The 25,091-nt window shown below is 39.8% G+C and overlaps 1 protein-coding gene and 1 gene segment (V, D, J or C); both read right to left on the bottom strand.

The window, feature by feature from the left end:
* Positions 1-25,091, bottom strand: part of LOC138764641 (M1-specific T cell receptor alpha chain-like) — an 814,651-nt gene that overhangs the window by 119,981 nt on the left and 669,579 nt on the right. The gene's annotated exons all lie outside the window — the stretch shown is intronic.
* LOC138764642 (immunoglobulin lambda constant 6-like) overlaps positions 5,012-25,091 on the bottom strand; it is a 35,329-nt gene continuing 15,249 nt past the window's right edge. The window contains 4 exon segments of the C gene segment in view: positions 5,012-5,648; positions 6,709-6,853; positions 9,565-9,621; positions 10,201-10,518. Of these exon segments, the coding sequence occupies positions 6,744-6,853; positions 9,565-9,621; positions 10,201-10,518 (485 nt within the window).

The following is a 25,091-nucleotide window of genomic DNA, read 5'->3' as shown; positions in this document are numbered from 1 at the left end:
GTCAGCCTACTGACTCCTCACTGATCGCCCATTGCACCTTTACACCTATCCTGCATTAATTAAAAATGCACAATCTCTCCCATCATTCTCATTAATTCCCACCAGATTCCACTACGCATCTAATCACGAGGAACAATTTATATCTGTTGGTGATTTAGCCTACCCAGCTGCAATAGATTGGGACATGGAGTGAAACTGGAGCATCTGGAGGAAACTAACGCGGTCACAGGGAGAAGGTGAAAATTCAAATTAGAGATCACCCAATGTCACATTGGAACCACCTTTGCAATGGTGTGTTCCAAACCCACTGGTAGGATAAGAATATGAAAGGACATGCAGAAAAAAAAATGGATATTTCAGGATAACTCAGCAGGTCACACAGAAGCCATGGGAAAAAAACAGTTAAGGGTTCAGAAGATGCAAATCATAATGACTGGAAAGAAAATAAGTAAGTTCGTTGTCAGTGGAGTCGGCCAGTTGTAATCATGGAAACAGGTTCATTGTCACAAATCACCCATGCCGACTAAATTATCCACCTGATCTAGACCGGTTGCCTGCGTTTGCTCTGTATTTTATACACCAATTAGTTCACATGGGTTCAGATGGATGGCACGAATTCCTGTGCTATAGGGGCCGATCACCGTGCTGCATCCCTCAGTTAAGACTACGTTAATTCCTTCAGAACCTTTTCTGTGTGATTTGTGTGCCGCTCAGGCGTTTTCCTACGTTCTCCTCTCTTGTTGAAACGCATGTTATCTATTTTTAGACGACTACCCGGAAGACTGTAACCATTCACATTATCTAGGCCTTCATGGTTTTATAAAACCTCAACGAGAAAGCGTATTCAATCTTTCCTCATAACTCATGCCCATCAGGCCAGAAACATAGAATATTACAACAAAGCCTAGGGCATTCTGACCATGATGTTATCCCGACATATATATAGCTACAAATTAACTAAACGTTCACTGACTCATAACAGCCATTTTTCATTAATCCATGTGCATGTCTAAAAGTCTATTAAATACTCGTATTGTTCCAGCCTCCATCATAATCCCTGGCATTTCATTCCAGGCACCCAAAACCCTCTGTGTGAAAATCGTATCCCGATGTTTTCCCAGAACCTTCCGCCCTTCACTAAGTCCTCTGGCGTTTGCTATTGCTGTCCTGGTTAAAAGATGTTCCACCTTAACCATGTATCTCATATTGCTGTAGACCTCTATTAAGTCACATGTCATCCTTCGTCCAAAATACAAAATACCTAGCTCTGTTAATCTTGCCTCATGACATTTTTTCCAATAAGGCAATATCCTGGTAAGTTATCTCTGCACACTCTCCATCGCCTCATGAGGCCACCAGAATTGAACACAATATGCTGTGTGCTCTCACCAGAGATTTATATAGCTGCAGAATTACCTCACATCTCCTCGGACAATCTTAACCATCATATCAATCTGAGTGGCAATCTTAAAATACCTATGGTTTAGGAGCACAAGGCCCCTCCATTCTTCCATATTGTAAAGTATCCGAACATTAACCATATATTTAGCCTTCAAGTTTGACTTTAAAACTACATCACTTCACACTTATTCTGATTGAGTTGCAGCCGCAATTTTGTCCGCCCAAATCTTAATCCTCTACATATCTTGTTGTAACCTTCAATAGTCTTCACCATTATTCACAACACCTCAAGCCGTTGTATCATCGGCAAACGTATTGACACATCCCTCTACTTCATCGATCAAGTTATTAAAAAGTTACAAAGAGCATGTGTTCCAGAACAAATACTTGTTGGAACTCCAGTGGTCACTGACCTTCAGGCAGAATACTTGCTGTTCTCTACTACTGTTTGCTTTCTACAGGCACGAAAATTTGAATCCACATTGCTAAGATTTCATGGATCCCATGCCTCATGACTTTCTGAACGAGTCTCCGATGGAGACCCTGTAACATGTCTTACTAGACTCCCGTGAAACTTTGGGTTGGATAAAACAAGCAAAAATGGAGCGAAGACACGGGTTGGATCATTTTAAGGACCAATCTGAATTGGATGAGATGAAATTTGGTTCAAGCAAGTAGATATCCATCTGCCCAAATTGCACACACAAAGATAAAAAATGATTGTAAACAGTAATGGGGCAGATATGCTATTCCATGAACTTTTAATATATTTTTTTGGGGGGGGGGGGTGTACTGCATGGGGGTCTCACAATGTGGGAGTTTGGATTGAAAAGTTTGAATATCTTTACAATTCCCCACCCTAGACGGGGTTTGCAGGCCGGGACTCTGGTTACGAACTAAGTGGTCGTGGATTTATCAAATGAAAAACAATTCTCTTTCTCTTGACAGACCCACTGGCATTTAATATCTGGCATTTACTGTTTGAATATCAGAGATTGATATATTTTTGACTAGTAAAGGAATCAAGAGGCATGGAGACACCTAATGAAAATTCTGAGAAAAGCGATCTATTATGAGCCTGGAGAATAATGGAGAAAGCTCGTAAAACCGGCATCCTGGCCGATGTTTCTTATGATTTTTAAGGAAGAGCCTTTTGATATTTCTCGAAGGCAGTTCATGGTCAATTTAACCAGCGAACGTTAATGGAGGGAATGTAATTGCCAATTTATGTACATGGAATCCTGTGATTCAAAAGTATGTAGAAATTTGAAAAGACACTTAGGTCCACAACGGGAATATTTATCCTGCAAACTGTTTAGTGTGGGAATGAAGATTGGCAGAGAGCTCGCTGTATTTACAAAGATTGTTTCAAAGAGGGAGGATGACACGGATGGCGTAGCGTTTAGTACAACACCTTCACAGCGCCAGCGTTTGCGAGCGGGGTTTGAATTCCTCGCTGTTTGTAAGCAGTTGGTACATTCTCCCGTTGTCTGCGTGTGTATTCCCCGAGGGCTCCGGTTTCCTCCAACCGTTCGAAACGTACCAGGGTGTAGGTTAATTGGGTGCAAATTGGGCGACACAGACTCGTATGCCGAAATGGCCTGTTATCCGTGCTTACCAAGTCTGGGTTAATCATACCCTTCAGAGCTGAGAGTCGCCAAAAAATTTATTTGTGGAAAAAAATCAACCTGAAAATGGAGTTTTAAATTGATGTAAGGACACAAAAACATAAAAAAAAAACGTAAAGGAGCAGGAATAGTCCATTTGGCCAGTGGAACCTCCTGGTCATTCAGCAAGATCATAACGGATCTGACCGTTGACTCAGCTCCGGCTTTTCCCCCATTACCCTTAATTCTTCCACCATACAAACGGCTATATGACTGAGCCTTAAATATATTTAGTGCGGCAACTACCATGCCTTTCTTGGGCAGAGAATTCCACGGATCCACCATTGTCTTGGAAAATACAGTTCCTCATATGTCTTAAATATATTCCCTGAACTTGGAAGCCATATCCCTAAATTCTAGACACAGTTCACAGCGAAATGAACTTCCCTTTCTGCCTTCTCTTTTCCTTTCAGAATCTCATATGATTTCATAAGATCTCCTCTCATTATTCTACATTAGAGGGAGTGATATCCCAGGCGTTTAAATCCCTACTCCGGGGCGGATCCCCTTATCTGAAGAATCAACCCAAAATAATCACCTATGCAATGACTTCACAGCCAGTATGCAATTTTCTCAGGGACCGAGACTAGAACTGCACGAAGTACACCGGGTTCGGCCTCACTGTTATCCTAAACCGTTGCAGTAGAACTTTCTGTTGTAAAATTCAATCCCTCTGGCAATAACGGCAAGATTCAATTTGCCTTCTTGACTACCTGTCATTTCAGGAAATTAAACTTTTGCTGTTCATGCACAAACATTCTCAAGTCTCCCTGCTCAACAGCATGCAACAACCTTTCGCCATTCATATAATAATCCGTTATTCATTACGTCGTCTGGGCGAGGAAGGCATTGCCACGAGTATTCAGTCTGAGTTACAGGACACATTTAACAAGATGAGCTAAAGGGGAAGGGGAATTGTTGAGTGCCAATAAAAGAAGTGGATAATCAGAGTTTTGAGCAGGTAATTGCATAGCAATAGAGGGAAAATAACTTGCTGGAATATGGATAAGGACTTCTGTGATCATGCAATGTCGGTGCTCCAAATGGCCGAATTATCTTCTTATCCATCACAAATTACTTTTTGTGATTTTATGACAAGCAATATTTTTATTCGTCTGATCGATTTTTTATTCTCGGTGTCTTATAAAGGATGATGTTAATTTGTTGGAAAATGCCTTAAGCGAAATTCTATGTTGGAAGTTAGAGAATCTACAGTTTATTAGTTTCAAAGGGTAGAGGAGGTGAGGAGGAGGCTTCATGCCACTCACAAAATATATTATTTGTCCATGATTCAAATGGCACGCGCTCTACCACCTGCCCACAGTCTTTGCAGAATGTTGAACATTACACAATGCACTAGAGCAGGGGTTCCCAACCTAGGGTACATGTACCCCCAGTGGTACATTTGCACTTTTCATGGGGTACATTGGGTCTGAGAGAATAACCACTACTGTACAATACATGGTGTTGTAATCTGCAATCAGATTGAACAATGTCGTGTTTTTTTATTCCTAATTTTTAGGTGAACCTATAAAAAATGCCGAAGGGGTACAGATGAACAAAAAGGGCTCGGAACCCTTGCATTAGAGCAATTGCGTGAGGCAGTTCCATCAGTTGCCACAGAACCTGCCCCATCTTTCATCGGAAAGCAAGAGCACGGGAAGATTACTAGCTCAACTGCTTTGCAACGTTCCCCATCTTCTGACCTGGAAAAATCATGGTTGGATTTAGGTCCTGGAACTCTCTTTACCAAAGCCCAGTGGGACAATTTTCGACTGAAGACAGAAGATTGTGGTTCACTATTACCTTCTCCCGTCCACTGAGGAACTCACCTTGAAATCACTCAAGGCAACCAATATGACTGAGCGGATTGCATCCACTCGAAATATCGCAATTTGTCCCCTTTTATTAATGCCTGTCCAATTATACTGAAGATAAATGCATCGTTTAAACAGCGCATTTATTGATAATTGCAATTGAAGAGCGAAGACGTTATGCAACAATATACAATAAAATAAATACAAAGGCAATTTGTAATGGAATGATCGAATTCTATGGAATACGGTAAAAATATCAGGATCTTTCGGGATAGAGGTGCAAGGTAAAATTATATTTGGCTTGCCCCTTCAAATAACCAGTACTAGCTTAAAAATTACTGTGATCGTTTAGTGCTGTAAGATTTTATAACGACAATAAAGCACATAAAATCAAAATACATATAAATTGAATATAAAATGTGATTTAAAATAGAACTTATTCTAGTCTAAACATTGAGAGATGACGCTGTGCCCTACACGTAGGTATCTATTGTGCTTATACAAGTAATTCATTTATTTGCCGAGTACATTATTAGACTTCCAACAAATATTTAAAAGATAATTCATAATAACTATCCAGAAGATTTAATTTCGCCGCATGTATGAATGATCATAATTTATAATCTTATGTTTTGCATGAAGTGAGGTTTTGTAGCTGAGATGTCAAGACTCCACCACTGAATTCCCAGCCGGTTGTGTTGAAACAGGAATCCATTCCAGCGGATACAATTCATCTTCGCTTTGAACGAAGCAGCACCTTTGACTGGAGTGGGAGGAAGGATAGACCATTACAAATTAAAAGCACGTTTAGATTTTGAATGAAACAATTCCTCTCTCTAACTTGGTAGTTCCCAGCGGTTTCAAAATGCAAACTTTGAATTCGGGATCAAACCATAATTTGTATATTCCCTCTTACTGGCACAGCAGTTTTACTCCAACCACCAATAATTTGTTTTACGTATCGTATGGCATTGTCGACATTATGGCATACACAATTGAATTGAATTGTTTGCAGCCTACATGGCAACAAGTGTCTTTCAAACGTGAATTCCTCAAAATGCTATGGTAACACTAAAATAGATTCATTCTGAAAAGGCATATAACCTCTTGATTCTTCAGAACTGCACCGCCATTCAAAATGCTCGTCACTATTCAGTTCAAATGCATTTTTCAGTACGCTCCTCCATATTTGAGACCTGGGGTCATCACCAGAAAACGACCAGGTCTAAATGACAATGACTGAGAATCCACTGTCCTTCGGTCTAGGAATAGCAAATATTTTCCATATTTACTTGCACAATCCTAAATGACTTAAACCTTAGAACGTTATTCTGGGTCCTTGATTCATGGTTTCAGAGACTTCAACCTGGGAAAGCATCTATCCTGCCTCGTTGGAATTTATAAATTTCAGTGAGGTCTGACAGAACTGGCGAGTATGTGGAATGAACTGTCAGAAGAATGTATGTAGGCTGGGTAAATTAGACGTTTGAAAGGCATTTAAACAGGTATGGATTGGGAACAAGGGGTATGTGGAAAACGCAAAAGCAGGGCGAGTTGGGATAGGCGTTCAAACTCTTCAGTTTGCATCAGTTGGGCCGATAAGGCTCTTTCCCCACAGTGTACCTCTATGAACATATGAGCTCACATTCTCCTCTCAGCCAGCGAGGACAGAGCTATTCTATCAATATGCCTTCAAGCGTCAAACCCGCCATTCTTGAAAACATTTCAATGCTCTGTTCACAGCCTAACCTCACAGGGGTTCAGAGGATAATTCTTCGAATGAAGATACGAGCGTGATATAAAGCTTTATTTTCAAACCATGCCTTTGTCATGTGCATTTGGGTCATTCAGCCTCACTTCAAAAGACCCAGGCTCTAGCTGTCATCAAGACGTTGAAAGCGACGCTCTTAAAAAAGAGAATTCGTAACCCCATGACCGTCAAGGACATAAAATTAGTCTCCAAAATATCTGTAATGATGACAAAATGAAGAATAGATTTAGCTTCAGGGGATCTTTGGTTGCAACAACAATCATTTCCTTGCAGTAGAAAACTGCTGCCCTTCACTCTCTAACTTTCACAATCTTGGCTCACGATCTTGGTAAGTATTGCTTTAATTACATATCTGCTAGTCAGTTTGTACATTCCTCGACCAATCTGTATCTATGACAGCCCCTTTCTCAGGATCTTTCTCTCTCTTCTCAACAGACTCTCGGAACGACACAAGAGACTGCCTCTCTTTTTCTGTTTAAATCCACTTCCCATCTCAATCACGATTTGTGTACCCCTATTTTAGCAGCTTCCCTTTGAAGTAAATTGTACATTACAGAGCTAAATATACAAATAGATGAGAAAGATTGGATGGATTTAAGTAAAGATAATATGAAAAAAATTATAAACATTAGTTATAGGTTATTTTAATATTTTTACATCAGTAATATCTGACTCCACAAAAATAAAGAAAAAGGATTGAACCTTACATTCATAGATTTATGTTTTAGGTGTGGTCAAGAGACTGGATCATTTTTGAATTCTACTTGGCTGTATCCTGAAGTTAAACACTTCTGGGTGGAAGCTGGTAATTTTTTTTGGAACAAATAACGGGGGTCAAGTTTCCACAGGATCCGATACTAGTTTTGTTAATATTAAGGTTATAAGACCTACATTAAAATTTGTATCAAACTGAATTTGTACAAATTACTTTAGCATTTTCTTGGAAGTGTATAACAACAATTTTGAAAGTGGACACAGACTTAGGGATGGAGAGATGAAGGTGCATACCACTTGAGAAGATTACTTACAGTTTTCAAAACAATTCGTGTATTTTGAAAAAAAATGGCGCCCAAATTTGCAAAATGTGGGTATGTTTAACAGAAACTCTAAAGACCTAATTTCTTGATAATCTCCAATGTTATATATATATAAATACATATACATATTGTTATGCAAAAGGACCCGAAAACCCATCAGCAAAAGATATTCACCACTACAAATGGTTATTTAAACAAAAGTTATTTTTAATTATCTTTAAACATGAAAACAGAATCAAACTTTAATTTATCTCTATTAACTTAACCCCCTTCTAATTCTAAGCGCACGTATATGTGATGTGTGTGTGTGTGTGTGTGTGTGTGTGTGTGTGTGTGTGTGTGTGTGTGTGTGTGTGTGTGTGTGTGTGTGTGTGTGTGTGTAAATGTAAGAAAAGTTCTTTAGTTCACAGTTCAATCTCTGTCTCCTTCCAAATTCACTGGTTGCAGGCAATTCTTATACTGGGCACAGAATATAACATGTATAAAGTTCACCAGGTTTTGGTGCTTGAAAGGTAAATGTTTACTGCTCAGGAAGGTTCTCGTAGGGTTTGCAGAGAGAGAGATTTGTTGTTCCAGGTTTTCACAATTGAAAATAGACTATCTATCTATCTATCTATCTATCTATCTATCTATCTATCTATCTATCTATCTATCTATCTATCTATCTATCTATCTATCTATCTATCTATCTATCTATCTATCTATCTATCCAAAATATTTCACTTTCATTCCCTGTTATTTCCTAATACAGCAGCAAGATGCATTTCTAAATAAGGGAAGCAACATGTACGTATTGATGAACATTATTGTGATTATCTTTTTTCTTTGGCTTGGCTTCGCGGATGAAGATTTATGGAGGGGGTAAATGTCCACGTCAGCTGCAGGCTCGTTTGTGGCTGACAAGTCCCATGTGGGACAGGCAGACACGGTTACAGCGGCTGCAGGGGAGAATTGGTTGGTAGGGGTTGGGTGTTGGGTTTTTCCTCCTTTGCCTTTTGTCAGTGAGGTGGGCTCTGCGGTCTTCTTCAAAGGAGGTTGCTGCCCGCCAAACTGTGAGGCGCCAAGATGCACGGTTTGAGGCGATATCAGCCCACTGGCGGTGGTCAATGTGGCAGGCACCAAGAGATTTCTTTAGGCAGTCCTTGTACCTTTTCTTTGGCGCACCTCTGTCACAGTGACCAGTGGAGAGCTTGCCATATAACACAATCTTGGGAAGGCGATGGTCCTCCATTCTGGAGATGTGACCCACCCAGCGCAGCTGGATCTTCAGCAAAAACGTCACTTAGAAGCAGAAGGAAAATATCGTACTTATTAATCACTAATTCAATACTGATTTGAAACTGAGGTGTTGGATACCCTTGTCTCTGACACCCCTTCTCTGTCTCTGTGTTTCGTGGAAAATCTGGTTCTTAGCACTGGCCATGGGTCTCGCAAAAGGCATTTCAACAACCCAAAGGAGCACCTCATTTTTTACCATTGAAAATGTCTAGTTCAATATTTGTCCCTGTAATTTCTTGCAGTTCCTAATCTCTGGCAACCTTTTACCCGGGCAATTAACTCACAAAGAGACATAACATATTTGCAAAATTGTGCGTTTAATCTTAACTGAACTTAAGGTTCTGCATGATCTTAAAGCATTGCCACATTTAGCGCTGACTCCATTTCGTCTTGCAATCAACGTTTCTTTCATACATTTTGATACCAATGAAGAATCAAATAGCCGCATATATCTCTTGTAAAATTGTTATTTTCCTCCACTTATCTGTCTGTTAATGGACCCATCCATTACTTTGTACACCTGGGCATAGCTATTAATTTCCATGTTTTGCGTTGATCTCTTGTTTCATATTCTTTCGATATAAACTGATTACCTGATGCATTCTGGTTGCTACTTTTCTGTATTTCGCAATTCGGCTTATCTACAGTTTCTGAAAAAGTGGAATAAGTACACTATTATTCAATTTACGTGACATTTGTTCCATTACTGACGTTAAAACAACATTCCTACTCTAACAATTGTCTGTGAACTTTATGACAAGAACACGCCAGGCACGCTTTCATTTATTCTGGTATGATTGGGATCAAGCAAAGATGATTACGGTGGCTGTGGCTCATTTAACCTGCACTGGCAGGTGAGCTGATGCTGAATTCTGATACTAGAGACTCAAGCTTTTATTTCGCAGTTGACATCAACACCTTACAAGCGTTACTCTTGTAAAGATGCTGATGTTTGGCTGAAAGGTAAAATCCAAGCTGTCTTCCACCCAATTGGGGATCCAAAATCTTAACAATATTTACAAAAATATCTTTCACCCAAAACATGATCCACTTACGATCACTTTGATGTTTCTTGGATCACATTGTATACAAATGTGTGCATGGATACCTTGCACGTGAACCGTGTTTACCTACAAAAATATGCAGTACTTCTTGATAGGAAAACTCCTTCCCAATAGAAGGAAATGTGTGGAAGATTGATTATTTCACCCATAATTCTCAACGCTCACCTGGTACACGTTTATCCACCTGGATAGTATTATTTTTTTCTTGGTTCTCATGTTTTACGGTACACGTGATGTTTTCCAGGTCTTGATCATCTGGGAACTGAAGGTAACCGGAACTTACGTAAAATCCGTTATCATTCAGACGACTTGGAGTCGTGACGTTGACTGTTTCGTTTATAGCCATGAAGAGCTCAATCTTTTTGGGATAAAAATCAGACAGCAGACACACCGCGGCAGTTTTGGACTTTGTGGTACTCACACCCTGACTGAGGGGCGGGTATAAGACTAATGGTTGTGGATGTATATTCTTTGCTTTAGGCTCTAAACATTCCAGAGAAACAAGAGGAAATATGATTAGAATCAATCAGTAACATCGGTTGTAGCAGAGAAAGCCGGGATTGACATAAACACCTGCCATAAACACAGAAAAATAAACATTAGGAAAAAAGTACGACTTCCAGTGCTTCTTGCTTTCTTAACTTTTTAATACGTTCGTAAATGGTCATCATAAAATCAGTAGTCCCTTTCTTCTTCCACCACATATAACCTAATGACTTTAAACGCAGAGGTTTTATATAGAATTACTTGATGAATACTTCAAATGAATTGGCGTCAATGGTGTTCTGTAGGGGAAAATGCCACAAGATCAGTTTTCATTGGTTGAATACATTTTTCTTCACTTCATCCACAATTAGCCTAACCCTTTCCTTAGGAATTCATCCTTTGTGCTAGAATTCTTAATTACAATTTAAAGATGTCACTTTTAGGATTATAAATTTGTTTTTGTTTGATTCAAGTGCTAATGGACTCGGAACCAAATCAGGTAGATTGAAAATAGAGAAAAAAAGAGCAGTTGCAACGATTATACAGAAATAAACAATTCTGTCAAATATCTGTGTAGAACAGTATACCCAACGTGAACTAAAACTCTGTTACTTGCAGAGTATCAGTATCAGTATCCATCAGTTCAAACTACACTCTTTGCAAAATAATTGCCCCACATAGTTCTCGTAAACCTTTTTCCCCTGTCTTGAAGGCATGTGATACCTTGATGTTGGGGATAAGGTCTTGACTGTTTAAATTCTGAATAAAAGAAAAAAAAAACAGTTTTAATTTATTCCATGGTGAGAGGGCCTATGTCATTTTTTTTAAAAAAAGAATGATTGTATGACTTAATCTGGAGTTTAGAAGAAGGAGAATACAAGCTTTCGGTTCACATCACCCTATCTCATTTACAACTGATTCTTCATTTTATGATTTCTCGCAATTGGGGAAATTTAGACTGCTGAATTAATTTATCAATTAGCACTCCTTTTTGATGTAGGAGGAAAGGAATCATCCAGAGAAGCTCCACGTGAGAACATGAAAACACCACGGAGTCAACACCAGAATCAGGGTCGAATCTGGGTCGCTGAAACTATGTGGAAGCATTCCTATCAGCTGTGCTCCTGCTTCGACCACCATCAAAGAAATCCCGAAGCATCAGAGAAAATTCACTCTCCTGAATTCCAGGAATACAGGCATAACCTAATAAATCTCGCTTTGTACTGCAGAAGCGTCACGAGTGAAAACATTGGAGTGATCCACACCGTGATTACCTCAAAAAAGTACATGGGCTTTTTAAAAAAGAAAAGAAGTCTGAAGTTACCCACGGTAACTCCAGCCTCATCTTAACACGGTCTATTTAATTTTTCCAAATTTATTTTATATTGAATTCAACTCCTCCTGCAGAAAGAGAAAAGGTGACCTCTCAATACTCTAACTACTTCAATTTACTCTCTGAGTGAGTACCCTTGCTTGGAGATCATCCCCCATGTTCACTCTGGATTAATTCTGTAAGATACGTTCCTGCTACCAAGGATTTCTTCAGGTTATGGAGTTCTATCCTCTCTTTATCGTTTCTCACAAAAGGAATTTGAGGTTAAAAAAAAATTCTGATTATCTCCCCCCTGATAAGACCCGCTGATCAGTTCTAAAATTTATTGATTTATTTTGGATTTCCAGCCCATTCAAAATTTTGAACTTTCTTGCATTCCCAAATTTCTGCTCAGATATTTTGTCTTTATTGACTCATACATAAGTGGATCCAGAATTTTTGGAACATTAGCAATTTGAACCATTAACCAATTCACAGTCTTCCCAATTTTGGTTCAACCTAAGTCAATAGGTTCACGGGTTCCACATTGTCTTCGACTTGCCTCCTGGCTTCCCAATGAATCTTATTTTACATGACTACTCATATTTCCGCCTAGGTTAGAGTCACAAGGAAATATTGCTGCATTTTCTCTCATCAGATAATCGTCACTATACGCAGACTCAGCCACATACATGCCGTGGCTACAAGAATGGGTAAGAGGTTGGGTATCTCGTGGCGAATTACTGATCTCTTGATATCACAAGGATTTTTATCACCATCTGCAGATCGCAACCCAGGAACTGTAATCGATCACACAAGGGGTCTTGCAGGGCCTTGCGTATGTAACACAGAACAAGTATGAATGTGCAGAGGTCATATGGAAGGACAATGGAAGGTTAAACTTTCTTCCAAAATACTCAAGTATAAAAGAAGGGATATCTTACTTCAAATGTGCAAGGTACCAGTGAGACCAAATATGGAGTAGTATTATCAAATCAGTTCCCTTGTTCAGGGAATTAAAATTCTTTGGTTGAAAGAGTTTGAGGAATCTTCATCAGAAGACGTTAAGCAATGCTGACAGAATATCACTTGTGTTTGAATGAATACGTTTGGATCTTATTGAACAAAATAATAATTGATTCTGGGACTGGACAGGGTAAAGGCGGAGAGGTGGTTTCCTCTCAGGAGATCTTCTAGAATTCCAGAATGCTTTATCTCTGAAAATAGAGACATTCATTTAGAATTTGCGTAGGGATCTGCAAGTGGTATTACTCGGGCCAGTAAACGAATTAGCATTCCGTCCACCGACTTGATTTCTACCTGACCATTCTGGGAAGGTTGCCAAAATGTGAAAGGGTCCATCTTCTCTCGGGCATTCTATGTTCTCCCCTTCCATTGAACAGAAGTCATATGAGATTTAAAACATGGATTTCATATTCAAACACAGTTCATTTCCTGCTGCGAGCTGACTCTTGAATTAACCCTTGGTTAACAAACCCCCTTGCACTTGGTCTTTTAGCCTAAATTTTGCATTCAAATCTAATTAATATATGGTGGGAAAAATATCGAAGTGCGAAAGAAGGGTGCAGGTTGCTCTGCTCAGCAACTGCGATGGATCTGATGGGCTGAACGGTCTGCATCTGCACTCTATCCATTCAATGATTCTACGAGATACATGCTCAACAACGGATTAGTGAAACTTTAATTACATTTTGAAGTGCTCATTGACTCTGCTCAATGGAGCCTTATCTTTTAAACAGCTTAATATCACGTGTTCTGTTATTCATTCCAACATCTGAACAATCACAGATGTAAAGTTAGCTATTAGGAATTTAATATATTCTCTCATTCTCCTACCGAAGGACATGGTTTGGGTGTGTGTGTGTGTGTGTGCGTGTGTGTGTGTGTGTGTGTGTGTGTGTGTGTGTGTGTGTGTGTGTGTGTGTGTGTGTGTGTGTGTGTGTGTGTGTGTGTGCGCGTGTGTGTGCGTGTGTGTGTGTGTGTGCGCGTGTGTGTGCGTGTGTGTGTGTGTGTGTGTGAGTTCAAATCAGTGAGGCATATAAATTTGCAAGATGATATTCCATCATGACATATTTAAAGTAAAACGTAGGTAAGCTTTATACACTTAACATTTTTGTCAAATCAGTCCAGAGTGCCTTGATTTAAATCAAAAAGGGACAATTCGATGAGTCCTGAGTAACATCGTTTTCACAGAGAGGATTTTAGATATATGGGATGAGCTGGTACAAAGGTGGTACAGCTGGGTTCACATACAATATGTAAAAATAAATATTTCGACAGGCACATGGATATGCCTTGGCCAGTGTGAGCAAACATAGGCAAATAGGAGAAGCTCAGGTAGACAACTTGGGTGGCATGAATATGTTGAACCTGTTTCCGTTCTGTAAAACCCTATCACTCAATGATTCCAAATCTGGAAGGATATATACTTCGGACTGTGTCCCATCTATGTTCATCCTTTTGAGGATTATTTGTTTATCAGGTATTTCCTCATTAAAATTAATTTCTTCTATATTCCATTGAAAATTGGATGAAAGGTTCTCCTCATTCTCTTGGATATTTTGTTCATCAATATTCTTCCACGGTCAGACTGGAATTGATCTGTCATTACATCGTTCCCTCTTATAAATGCTCTCATCACTGTCAATGAAGGTCCAACACATGCCTTTATTGTTTGGCACATCTCAGAAATCGTTTTACCGTTACTTATTAAGTTAGTCCCATGTTGTATGTTTACGAAGGGAGCGAATTAGGGATATGGAGTTGCAGATCGATGACCTGCGGCTTTTAAGGGAGAGTGAGGAGTTAATCGACTCAACTTTCAGGACGATAAATACTCCAGAACCCGTGTCAGGTAAGTGGGAAACCGTCAAGGGGGGGGGGGGTTGGGGAGGGGTGAAGAAAAAAGCGAGATAAACGGAGAGCACACTACCCCACTCGGCAACAGTTATGTTGTGTTGGATTCTGTTGAGGGAGATGACCAGACAGAAGATGGCCACGGGCACCAGGTCAATGGCAATGAGCCTGGCAGAGTGGTACAAAAGAAAAGGAAAAGGAGAAATGCAGTAGTTATTGGGGACTCCATTGTCAGGGGTACAGACAGGAAGTTCTATGAGCCAGATAAGTATACCCACATGGTGTGCTGCCTCCCTGGTGCAAGGGTACGAGATATCACAAATCGGGTCCAAAATATTCTCAGAGGAGAGGGAGAGCAGCTTGATATCTTGGTACATGTGGGTACAAACGACATTGACCAGAAAAGGGAGGAGATAATGAAAAGGGATTACAGTGAGCTGGGACCAAAGAAGAAAGACAGGAACGCTAGGGTGATGATCTCGGGATTACTACCTGTTCCAAATGCAAGTGATGAAAAGAATGTAAGGATAAGGAAAATGAACGTGTGGCTGAGGGGCTGGTGTACAAGGCAAGGATTTGGCTTCTTGGATAATTTTTGGATCAAAGACTTATCAGTAAGTCTTTTGGGGAAGACATGATCTTTACAAGAGGGACGAGTTGCACCTAAATCCAAAAGGTGTCAACATTTTGACAAGTATGTTTGGTACAGCAGTGGGGCAAGGTTTAAACTAATTTGGCAGGGGTATGGGAACCAGAGTGATAGGGAAAAGGGTAGAGAAGATAAAGTAATGGCCAGGAAAAGTAAAATAGGAAAAGTAATCTTGGGAGGAGAAAGTAAAAGAATCATATGGTGCAGTGAGTTTTCGGGTCAATGATAGTGTTAAGAAAATCACAAAGAAAAATAGTGGACAGAAAAATCAAAAGAAAAGGTTACAGAAGTCACTAGATGTTAAAAGGACAAAGAGCATAAGGGAACTTTATCAGAATGCCCGCAGTATTAGAAATAAGGTTAGTGAACTTGAGGTGCAAATCGGTACCCATGCCTATGATTTGGTAGACATCACGGAAACATGGCTACAAGGTGACCCTAAATGGGAATTAAACTTTCAAGGATATCAGGTGGTGCAAAGAGATAGACAGGATGGTAAGGGAGATGGAGTTGCATTCTTAATCAAAGATGAACTCCAGGCAGTAGTGAGGGATGATATAAGATCTAAAGAGCATAATGTTAAGTCCATTTGAGTAGAGATAAAGAATAATAAAGGGGAAAAAATAAAGGGATGAGAAAGGAAAACTGCTAACAAAAAAATGAGGAAATGGCCGAGGCATTGAACAAATATTTTGTGTCAGTCTTCATGGTGTAAGACACGTCCAGCATGCCAAAGTGTGGAGTTAAGGATGCAAATGTTGGGGAGGGTCTTGATAAAATAGTTGTTACAAAGGAAGTAGTGATGGAGAAACTAATGGGACTAAAGCCTGACAAATCTCCTGGTCCTGATGATATGCATCCAAGGGTTCTGAAGGAAATGGCAGAAGTTATAGTTGATGCATTGGTGGTCATATACCAAAATTCCTTGGATTCTGGGCAGGTCCAGGCAGACTGGAAGACGGCAAATGTCACGCCACATTTTAAGAAGGGATGTAGGCAGAAGACTGGAAATTATTGGCCAATTAGCTTGACGTCTGTAGTTGTAAAAATGCTTGAAGCCATCATTAAAGATGAAATAGTGAAACTTTTGGAACGTAAGGGTTCGGTCAGGGAGACGCAGCATGGTTTTAGAAAGGGAAGATCTTGTTTGACAAACTTGTTAGGATTCTTTGAGGATATAATGGGTGCATTGGATAGAGGGGAACAGGTTGATATTGTATATTTGGATTTCCAGAAAGTGTTTGATAAGGTGCCGCACAAGAGACTTATCAGTAAGTTACAGCAAAGTGGAGTCCGGGGAAGTATATTGGCCTGGATTGAAAATTGGTTGTCTGACAGGAGGCAGAGAGTCGGGATAAATGGGAGTTTTTCAGGTTGGCAGAGAGTGGTAAGTGTGGTGCCGCAGGGGTCAGTGTTAGGCCCACAACTGTTCATCATTTACATTGATGACTTGGAGGAGGGGACAAAATTTGGATAATCCAAGTTTGCGCATGACACCAAATTGAGTGGAATAGAAAATTGTAATGAGGATGTGGAGAGTCTGCAGAGGAATATAGTTAAGCTGGATGAGTGGGCAAAGATCTGGCAGATGGAGTACAATATTAGTAAGTGTGAGGTTATCCACTTTGGCAAGAAAAATAAAAGAGCTGAATATTATTTAAAGGGTGAAAAACTACACAACTTGTTGTGCAGAGGGACTTGGAAGTGCTTGTGCATGAATCGCAAAATGTTAGGTTGCAGGTGCAACAGGTTATTAAGAAGGCAAATGGAATGTTGGCCTTCATCGCTAGAGGAATTGAATTCAGGAGTAGGGAGGTAATGTTGCAACTGTATAAGGTACTGGTGAGGCCGCACCTGGAGTACTGTGTCCAGTTCTGGTCTCCATATTTGAGGAAGGATATACTGGCTTTGGAGACGGTCTAGAGGAGGTTTACTAGGTTGATCCCTGGGATGAAGGGGTTGACTTATGATGAAAGATTAAATCGTCTAGGATTGTATTCACTCAAGTTCAGAAGAATGAGAGGAGATCTTATAGAAACATATAGGATTATGAAGGGTATGGATAGGATAGATGTAGGAAGGTGTTTTGAGCTTGCCGGGGAAACTAAAACCAGAGGGCACAGTCTCAAGATTCGGGGGAGTAGATGTAGGACAGAGATGAAGAAAAATAGTTTTTCCCAGAGAGTAGTGAATGTTTGGAATTCTCTAACCAGGGAAGTGGTTGAAGCTGCTTCATTAAACATATTTAAAATTTGGTTCGATAAATTTTTACATGATAGAGGAATTAGGGGATATGGGGAGAAGGCAGGTAAGTGGAGTTAGGTCATAAATTAGATCAGCCATGATCATATTGAATGGCGGAGCAGGCTCGATGGGCCATTTTTGGCCTACTCCTGTTCCTACTTCCTATGTTCCTAAAATACATTTCCTTGACATTATATGCTATTTTCCACTCGGCAGACAACACTCTAACAGGCCATTTCGGCCCTCGACTCCACACCGACCAATTACACCTAATTAACCTTCAACCCCCGGTACTTTTCAAACGTTGGGCAGAAACCAGAGACTCCGGAGAAAAGCCACAGAGTCACAGAAGAGTGTGCCAACTCCTTCTGGTTAATGCAATGCATTTACAGAACCAACGATCGAGACCGGACGAAGGTTCGAATCTCACGTTGTCTGAAAGGAGTTTATACTTTCTCTCCATGTCTGAGCGGGATTTCTCCGGGGTCTCGAGTGTCCTTCCATCTTTTAAAACGTACCAGACGTGTAGGTTAATGGGGCATAAATTGGACTGTACGGACTCTTATGTCGAAATGGCCTTCTCCCTTGCTGTATGTCTAATTTGCATTTAAAGTCTCTGAACACAATTGTAACAATGGGAGACTCACACAGATTTGTCAGACACCTATATAAAGCTAAACATCAGTTGATCCCTGCATTTCTGGTCAAATTTTAATATTTAAATGGGGATGTTACGTCACTTTTTTCGAACAATCATTGCGGGGATCTATTATGATTTTAAGAGGGTAAACAAAACAGCCAAATCCTGAGAACTATAATCCCGCATTAAACAATATGGAGGTCAATGTTTTTGAAATTGTTAATAGTTTTTGTGCTGACAGCAGAATTAGTGGTATAGCGGACAGCGAGAAAGGCTACCTGATTAGAATCATCTGGGGTAATGGGTACAAAAAGGCAGATCACATTTAACTCAGATAACTGTGAGGTGTACAATTTTTGCTCAGCACCTTGGCAGTAGATAGTAGAATCATGGAGCGTGATGTCGAACATTGAGATCTGGAAATGGAAATAAGCCTAGACAAGGATGTTTGTAAGTTATTTGGACAGTTGCCTTCAATCGTGAGATCTCTGATAGTAAGAGTTGCAAAATCATATTCCAACTGTAAAAGATGTTGGCAGGCCACATTTGGAGCATTACGTGAAATTTTGGTCAGGCAGATATAGAAAGGATATTATTAAGTTAATAAAAGTGCAGAAAATATTTTCCTTAATGCAACAGTGACTGGAGGGCTGCGCTTTACGGAAAGTTTGATAGGCCTGGAGCTTTCTCCAGGGAGCTGAGAAGGCAGATTGCTGACCTTAAAAGGTATAGAAAAATCATAAGGTAAATAGATGTATAGATGAATGGCCACAGAACTTTTCCCACTGCATGGAAATACAAAACTGGAAGGCACAGGTTACAAGTAGGAACATTAATATATTCAAAGGAAACATGTGGGGCAGATTATGACCACAGATGCTCAGGATATATATAAGAGGCTGCCAAAGAAGTTTGCCGCAACAGTTGTGTCACTTGGACAGACACTTGGAACGGAAAAGTTGGAAGAAGTATGTGCCAAACAGAGGGCACATGGTTGTAATGGACCAATGGAGCCGAAGGACCTGTTTAATGCATTAAAACTCTGAATTTACAACTAAACACTAACCTGTTCTCTAATGTTTTAGCCTTTTATTAAAAAAAACCACGTTGTGTATTTTCGGAATGGAAAATAGTTCAATGTATTAAGAGTATTAAGTTGCTAACAATTGACCTATTCCAGTTCGTGAATACTTAAGAATTAATGATGTAAATTATTTCCCATAAAGTTTCTCTTTCCAGAACTGCTGCTGGAATGCTTGACTTTTCACAATGCTTTGAAATAAATATTTCTAACATATTGCGTGTTTCTAAATAATTTAAATGTATTGCAACCTTTTTGACCTCGCTTTAAAATCTTGTAAATTCATTAGATGTCGTATTAATTTATGGAATCTGGCGGGTAATAAAACATACTTAAGGGTAATCCTTAAATGTACCTCATGCCATTTTCTTGAATAAAATGACGAATGGCTCTAATCCAACGCAAATGAATAATAACTTTCCCGAAGTAGGGTATGACTGGGGTTGGATAATTGGAGATATTTTTAAAGGATATAAAATTAGAGTAGGACGAGGATTAAGAACGATATCCCAGGAAAGGAGAATATACCAGAGAGAAGAAGGGAAATCTTTGAAAGAGTTGTAAGGCAAATCTCTTCAACCATATGGTGGTGGTTTTATCGAACAAGTTGTCATAGGAATTGTGGGAAGCAGTGACAATTCTAAGGTTGAACTTATATTTAGATGGCTACTTGGTCCGGAAAGAAATGGGACTAGTTCAGACAGGAACATCAGTCGGTGTGAACAAATTAGGGCGAAGGGCATGTTACCATGTTGCAAAATTCAAAGAACTAATTGAAAATATATGAGAGGAGGGACGATGTATTTATTCTGACTTTTGTTATCCATTCATAGCATTAAGGATCTGAACTAGTTCCTGCCGACCAAAAATGTCATTTACACTATTCCTCCCTTACTGCATGGTATTCCCTTTATTTCAATCGATTATCCACAGATTATTACACTAGGTCCATTTTATTTAACCAGCTAATCTTTACCTCTTTGGAGGCCTTTCCTGAATCTCACGAGGGAATTCTGAGAACTCAAAACAAATATCTTCTGAGCCCTGGATTTAACCTGAGTCACTGGACATACGAGGCAGCATCTCTACCAGTTGTGCAACTGTACTGAGAGCCAATGAAGTGCCAGGCACATTACAGTAAAGATTCAGGAACGTAGAGCAAATAGAAAATGACAGGAGGAATTGAGGGTCAGGCTATATCTACAGAGGGAAATGGAAAATTAACATTAAGTATCCATTTCCTTCCCTAGATGTTGTCTGACAAAATGAGTTCCGCAGGCATTTTTTATTGGTGGCTTTATACAATGACTAAATGGGTCGTGTGGCTGCCTCTATTGAGTTTCTATTTGCACAAAACACATTTGAATTCGTTTCAATCGACACCTGAAATGTCTGGCAAAAAAGCAATATTAATCAGAAGAGGAAGCTCACGCTTACTTGGCACAACTCTCAACTGGGTCCCGCTGCCGAATGTCAGTCTCTCAGTTCTGAAATATCTTACTCTAACAACATCCCAGACATAAATCTCCTACTAATTCGGACAGCCTTCTGCGCTGCAGAATGTTTTGGTCATCGTGTGGCTAATTCAATTACCCAGTGAATGTTCATCCGAAACAAAGCAACAACCAATTTGTGAGTGATGCAAAATATTTACCTAAGATACATTTGATGATGCCTTTAGTAGGAATGCCACATTTCGTGGAATTTTTAACGGAATGGAGCTAAGGTGCACTTGGAATAAACTGATGACAACCAATTAAGTGAGAGTGGAGGAGGGAAAATCAGTCTAAGAATTGGACCGTTATCCACCCGATGGTGTGTCAGATTTCCGAGGACAACATTGGTTTCTCAAGTGAATGTAAACATATTAATACAATGCTCCGCTGACAAACTACATCGTTACCCTCGACCTCACCCCATTTCCACCCCTATACATGAACTCACGTTCACAAACACGATAGCATATCACATAAATAATTAACAATTTCAGAGCAAATAACGATTGCTATTTCTATAAGCATATGAAAATCAACGAAAGATGACTTACTTGGCTCCACGATGAGTTTAGTGCCGCTTCCAAAAATAAGCTTTTCATAACACGGTGGTATCAGGTGCAGCAAATACAGCACTTACCACATTAAGAGATCTGTCAGTGTTTGCTTAGAAAGTCGTTGACATGCATGACATGGTTAGTGTAGCATTTGACTCAACACTATTACCCTGGAACCATGCTGTATGTCTATGTCTAAATTAAATTTTGAGTGAACTTGTTATGAACGCAAAACGAACATCCCTCTAACAGTCATTTTCCATGGTCCCACATAACCCGCGTTCCTTCAGAAAGGTAATCGACTGTTTTCTCTACTCCACTATATCAAAGGAATGCAATGAATATTCGGGAGGAGGCATGGTAGATAATGTGAGGTGGGACAGGGCAAATGTTCCGACAATTTCCAGGGCAAGGGACATTGATAGAATTAATGCTCACAGTCTATCTCTCATAGTAGATGATTACAGAACAGGACAGCATAGATATAAGTTGAGAAGTGAAATGTTTGGGAAGGAACTGAGGAACAACCTTTTCATTCATCGAGTATCTTCAACAAACTGCCAAAGGAAGCTCAAACAGCCGGTGAATATCGACGGTCAAAATACACAGGAATGGAATGGAAGGGTTTAAAATAATACAGACCTGATGCAAACAAATGAGACGAGCCCAGAATGCCACCTTGAGCCACATGGTCTGTTCCAAGCTATCTGCGTCAACCTGTGTCGCTCATGGCGTTACCATGCCTTTAAAAGATAGGTACATGACGGGCAATCTTTGGAGTGTTACGAGGAAAATTCAGATAAATAGGACGCGCTGAGATAGATAACTTAGCATTGTAAAGTTGCTGAGACAGTCCTGTGTCTATACTTTTGAACTCTACGTCTCGATTCTGTGTTTCATATTTGCATCAGTGTCCCTGATTTGAATCTAGTTTGATCTTGCACTGTCTCTGTTTGTTTGAATATGGTCAGCCACGCCTTCTCCATTTTGATTAAATCAATTAGCTTTTATTTGAATTTGTGAATTTATGCCTTCTCCAGAACTTCTTAGAACTATAACAGGTAGTGGTTCTGATATAATTACACAAACGTAAAACACTACAGCACAGAAAAAGACCCTTCGTCCATTTAGTTTGTGCCGAACTATTTATTCTGCCTATTCCTACTGAGTTACTCATGAACACATCAGTCCATACCACATCCATGTAACTGGTCTAATCTTAATTGTCAAAATTCAGCTGACAGTTCCTTCCAAATTCCCTGGACTCTCTGCACGAAGATCCCCTCTCCAATATTCAACCATTCCCCTTTCATTCTTAATGCACGTCCTCTAGCTTCCATCTTACTTAACCTTAGTGGAAAAAAAAGTCTGCTTGAATATACTTTATCCATATCCATTGCACGTTTAATGCCTCCATCGAAATTCTCCTCAATAATCTACATTTTCCTATCATAATCTTCAATTCCCGGTAACGTCCATATAAATCCCTTCTGAAGTCTTTCAATTTGGTTCACCTCATTCTTGGTGTTGACGATATATTTTACTATAGATGTTCTTGCCAGAATGTCTTTTAAAGTTTGCAGATTTATCCGTGCCTCTCCCATTTCCTCTTACATTTTGTTCAAAAGTGCCATCATTTCCCTATTTCATCAGCGCCCACTTTGAAGCCATGCCTTCTCGTTTTAAGCGAGTGAAAACATTGACCAGTTAACAGTGTACAAACAAAGCGTCAATCACCAGGAGAGGAACCACGCAATTACTTTGTTATACTGTCTTCTGGGACCTGCCTCCAAATGTTAGTTCATAGTACATTGGAAAACGGCTCAGGCCAAGATTTCAGCTATTAAATGAAAGGATCTGCGGCAGAATGTTTTTATATGCTTATAGTCAGTCGGACAACTCAGAGTAATTAGGTTAATCGCAATGGTCTTTTCTCTGACAGATAGATTTTCCTTATTCATAAATATTTTTGATGAATGAAGGACAAGTTTTATGTGAAGCCGCCTGCTGGAGTTATTTTTATTCGGCATGTTAATGTTATGCTTATTATGGTATTAATTGCATGGTGCTATATTTCCCATCAATGCAAGCCACACCCAAATCGATAACAATGGACAACTAAAGAGCAGCGAATGGGGTATAGATGGATAATCCTTATTTAGAACTGTCATTAGGAAGATGGGCCGAATAAAGTCTTTTCATATTGCATGATACATAAAAACAACTCTGATTCCCAAGTTTTCAAATCTCATTGTATATGCAGTAACTACTCATTCCAACCCCTTAAAACCTTTTACTCTTTAAAAAAATGCTTTAGCTCAGAGGCAGCTTACTTATGCACTTGAAAATGAAGTCACCGTGTTCCTGGATGGAACTGGATTGATTAGGCAGATTCCAGCATTAGTTTATGCCACTATCTAATGATAAGCGTGGCATAAGTACTTAGGTAATTGGTGTTCCAATACTATTTCTTGCCAGAGGAAAATACCCATCAACTTTAGGTGATAACGTTGACACACCGACCTCCTTTGCGCTTTGGACAATTTTTGATATTCTATCTGCTTCAATTTCAGAAACAAGATTCAGGTTCAAACTCATCCTCTGCATCTCCATGTAGCAGGCGCTACATGTCTGTGACCCCTTGTGTTCTCCGTGTTATGTGCTTGCCATACAAAATTTTGGTTTATTGAGACCTCTTCTGCAGGCAAGTTCTCCTGTGGTTCACCGGTGGATTTAAACTGGATTAATAAGGAGTTGAGATCCTATGCGGGACAGAGGAAGCTCAAAGCTTGTAATTGCGAATGAGGATGATGAGAAAACGTTTAGTGGGCAGGAGCAATGCCAGAAGAAAGGAAAGTTTATTGGTTTAGATTGCGGTTAATGTAATGGTAGAAGTTTGTCTGTAAGATGACAATAGGTTGTGCCGACCTCCTCCAACCACTGTCTAGAAATTCCCAACTGCATTACCCCCATTTTTTTCACTTTCATGCACATATGCAACAATTTCTTAAAAGCTCCATAGTTCATGTCTCAACCACCGTTTCGGGCAGAGCATTGGATGCACTCAACACTCTCTATGTGAAAAACATACCGCTTACATCCATCCTGTACTTACTCCAAAAACTCCTACGCACCTAGTGTCAGCTATTTAAGTCTTGGGAAAAAAGCCTCCGGAAATTCGCAAGATCATTGCCTTTCACCATGTTGTCCACAGATGAAGTTAGCGGATAGATAAACTCTTGTGACTGGGATGTGGGGACTAGTTGGGAAACGTGGTGAAGTGAGGGACAAGACTGGGAGCTCAACAGGCCATGGTACAGATACTTCAGGAAAGACAGAGTTGGGGCTAAAATAGAAGAGTTTTTGAGCATGCCTTTGCCATGGTCAGAGGTTACATTATAGACTGGTCGGGCAGTGAATCTATGGGTGGATTAGAGGAATATAAAAGGCGCTGTCACATTGATAAGAGTGTAAAACAGTCACTCAATTAATATGGAGGGAAACGAGGAGAAAATATGCCTGAAGATTCCCGACAACAGTTTGTTAAATAAGATGCTTATCCAGAATATTGACGGGGAAAGTCATATGCGAAACGTGTGATCAGGATGGAATATGGAAAATGTCTTCAGGAAAAAAAAAATCGTGGTATATGAAGAGCGAGTCATAATGGAGAGGGAAACGCTTGACCGAGTCTTGAGAAATTGGGAAAGACAAAGT

Source organism: Narcine bancroftii, chromosome 5 (genome assembly GCF_036971445.1).
Source record: "Narcine bancroftii isolate sNarBan1 chromosome 5, sNarBan1.hap1, whole genome shotgun sequence".
Lineage (NCBI taxonomy): Eukaryota > Metazoa > Chordata > Chondrichthyes > Torpediniformes > Narcinidae > Narcine > Narcine bancroftii.
The sequence above is the reverse complement of the archived record's forward strand: the minus strand, read 5'-3'. Positions and strand labels throughout refer to the sequence as shown.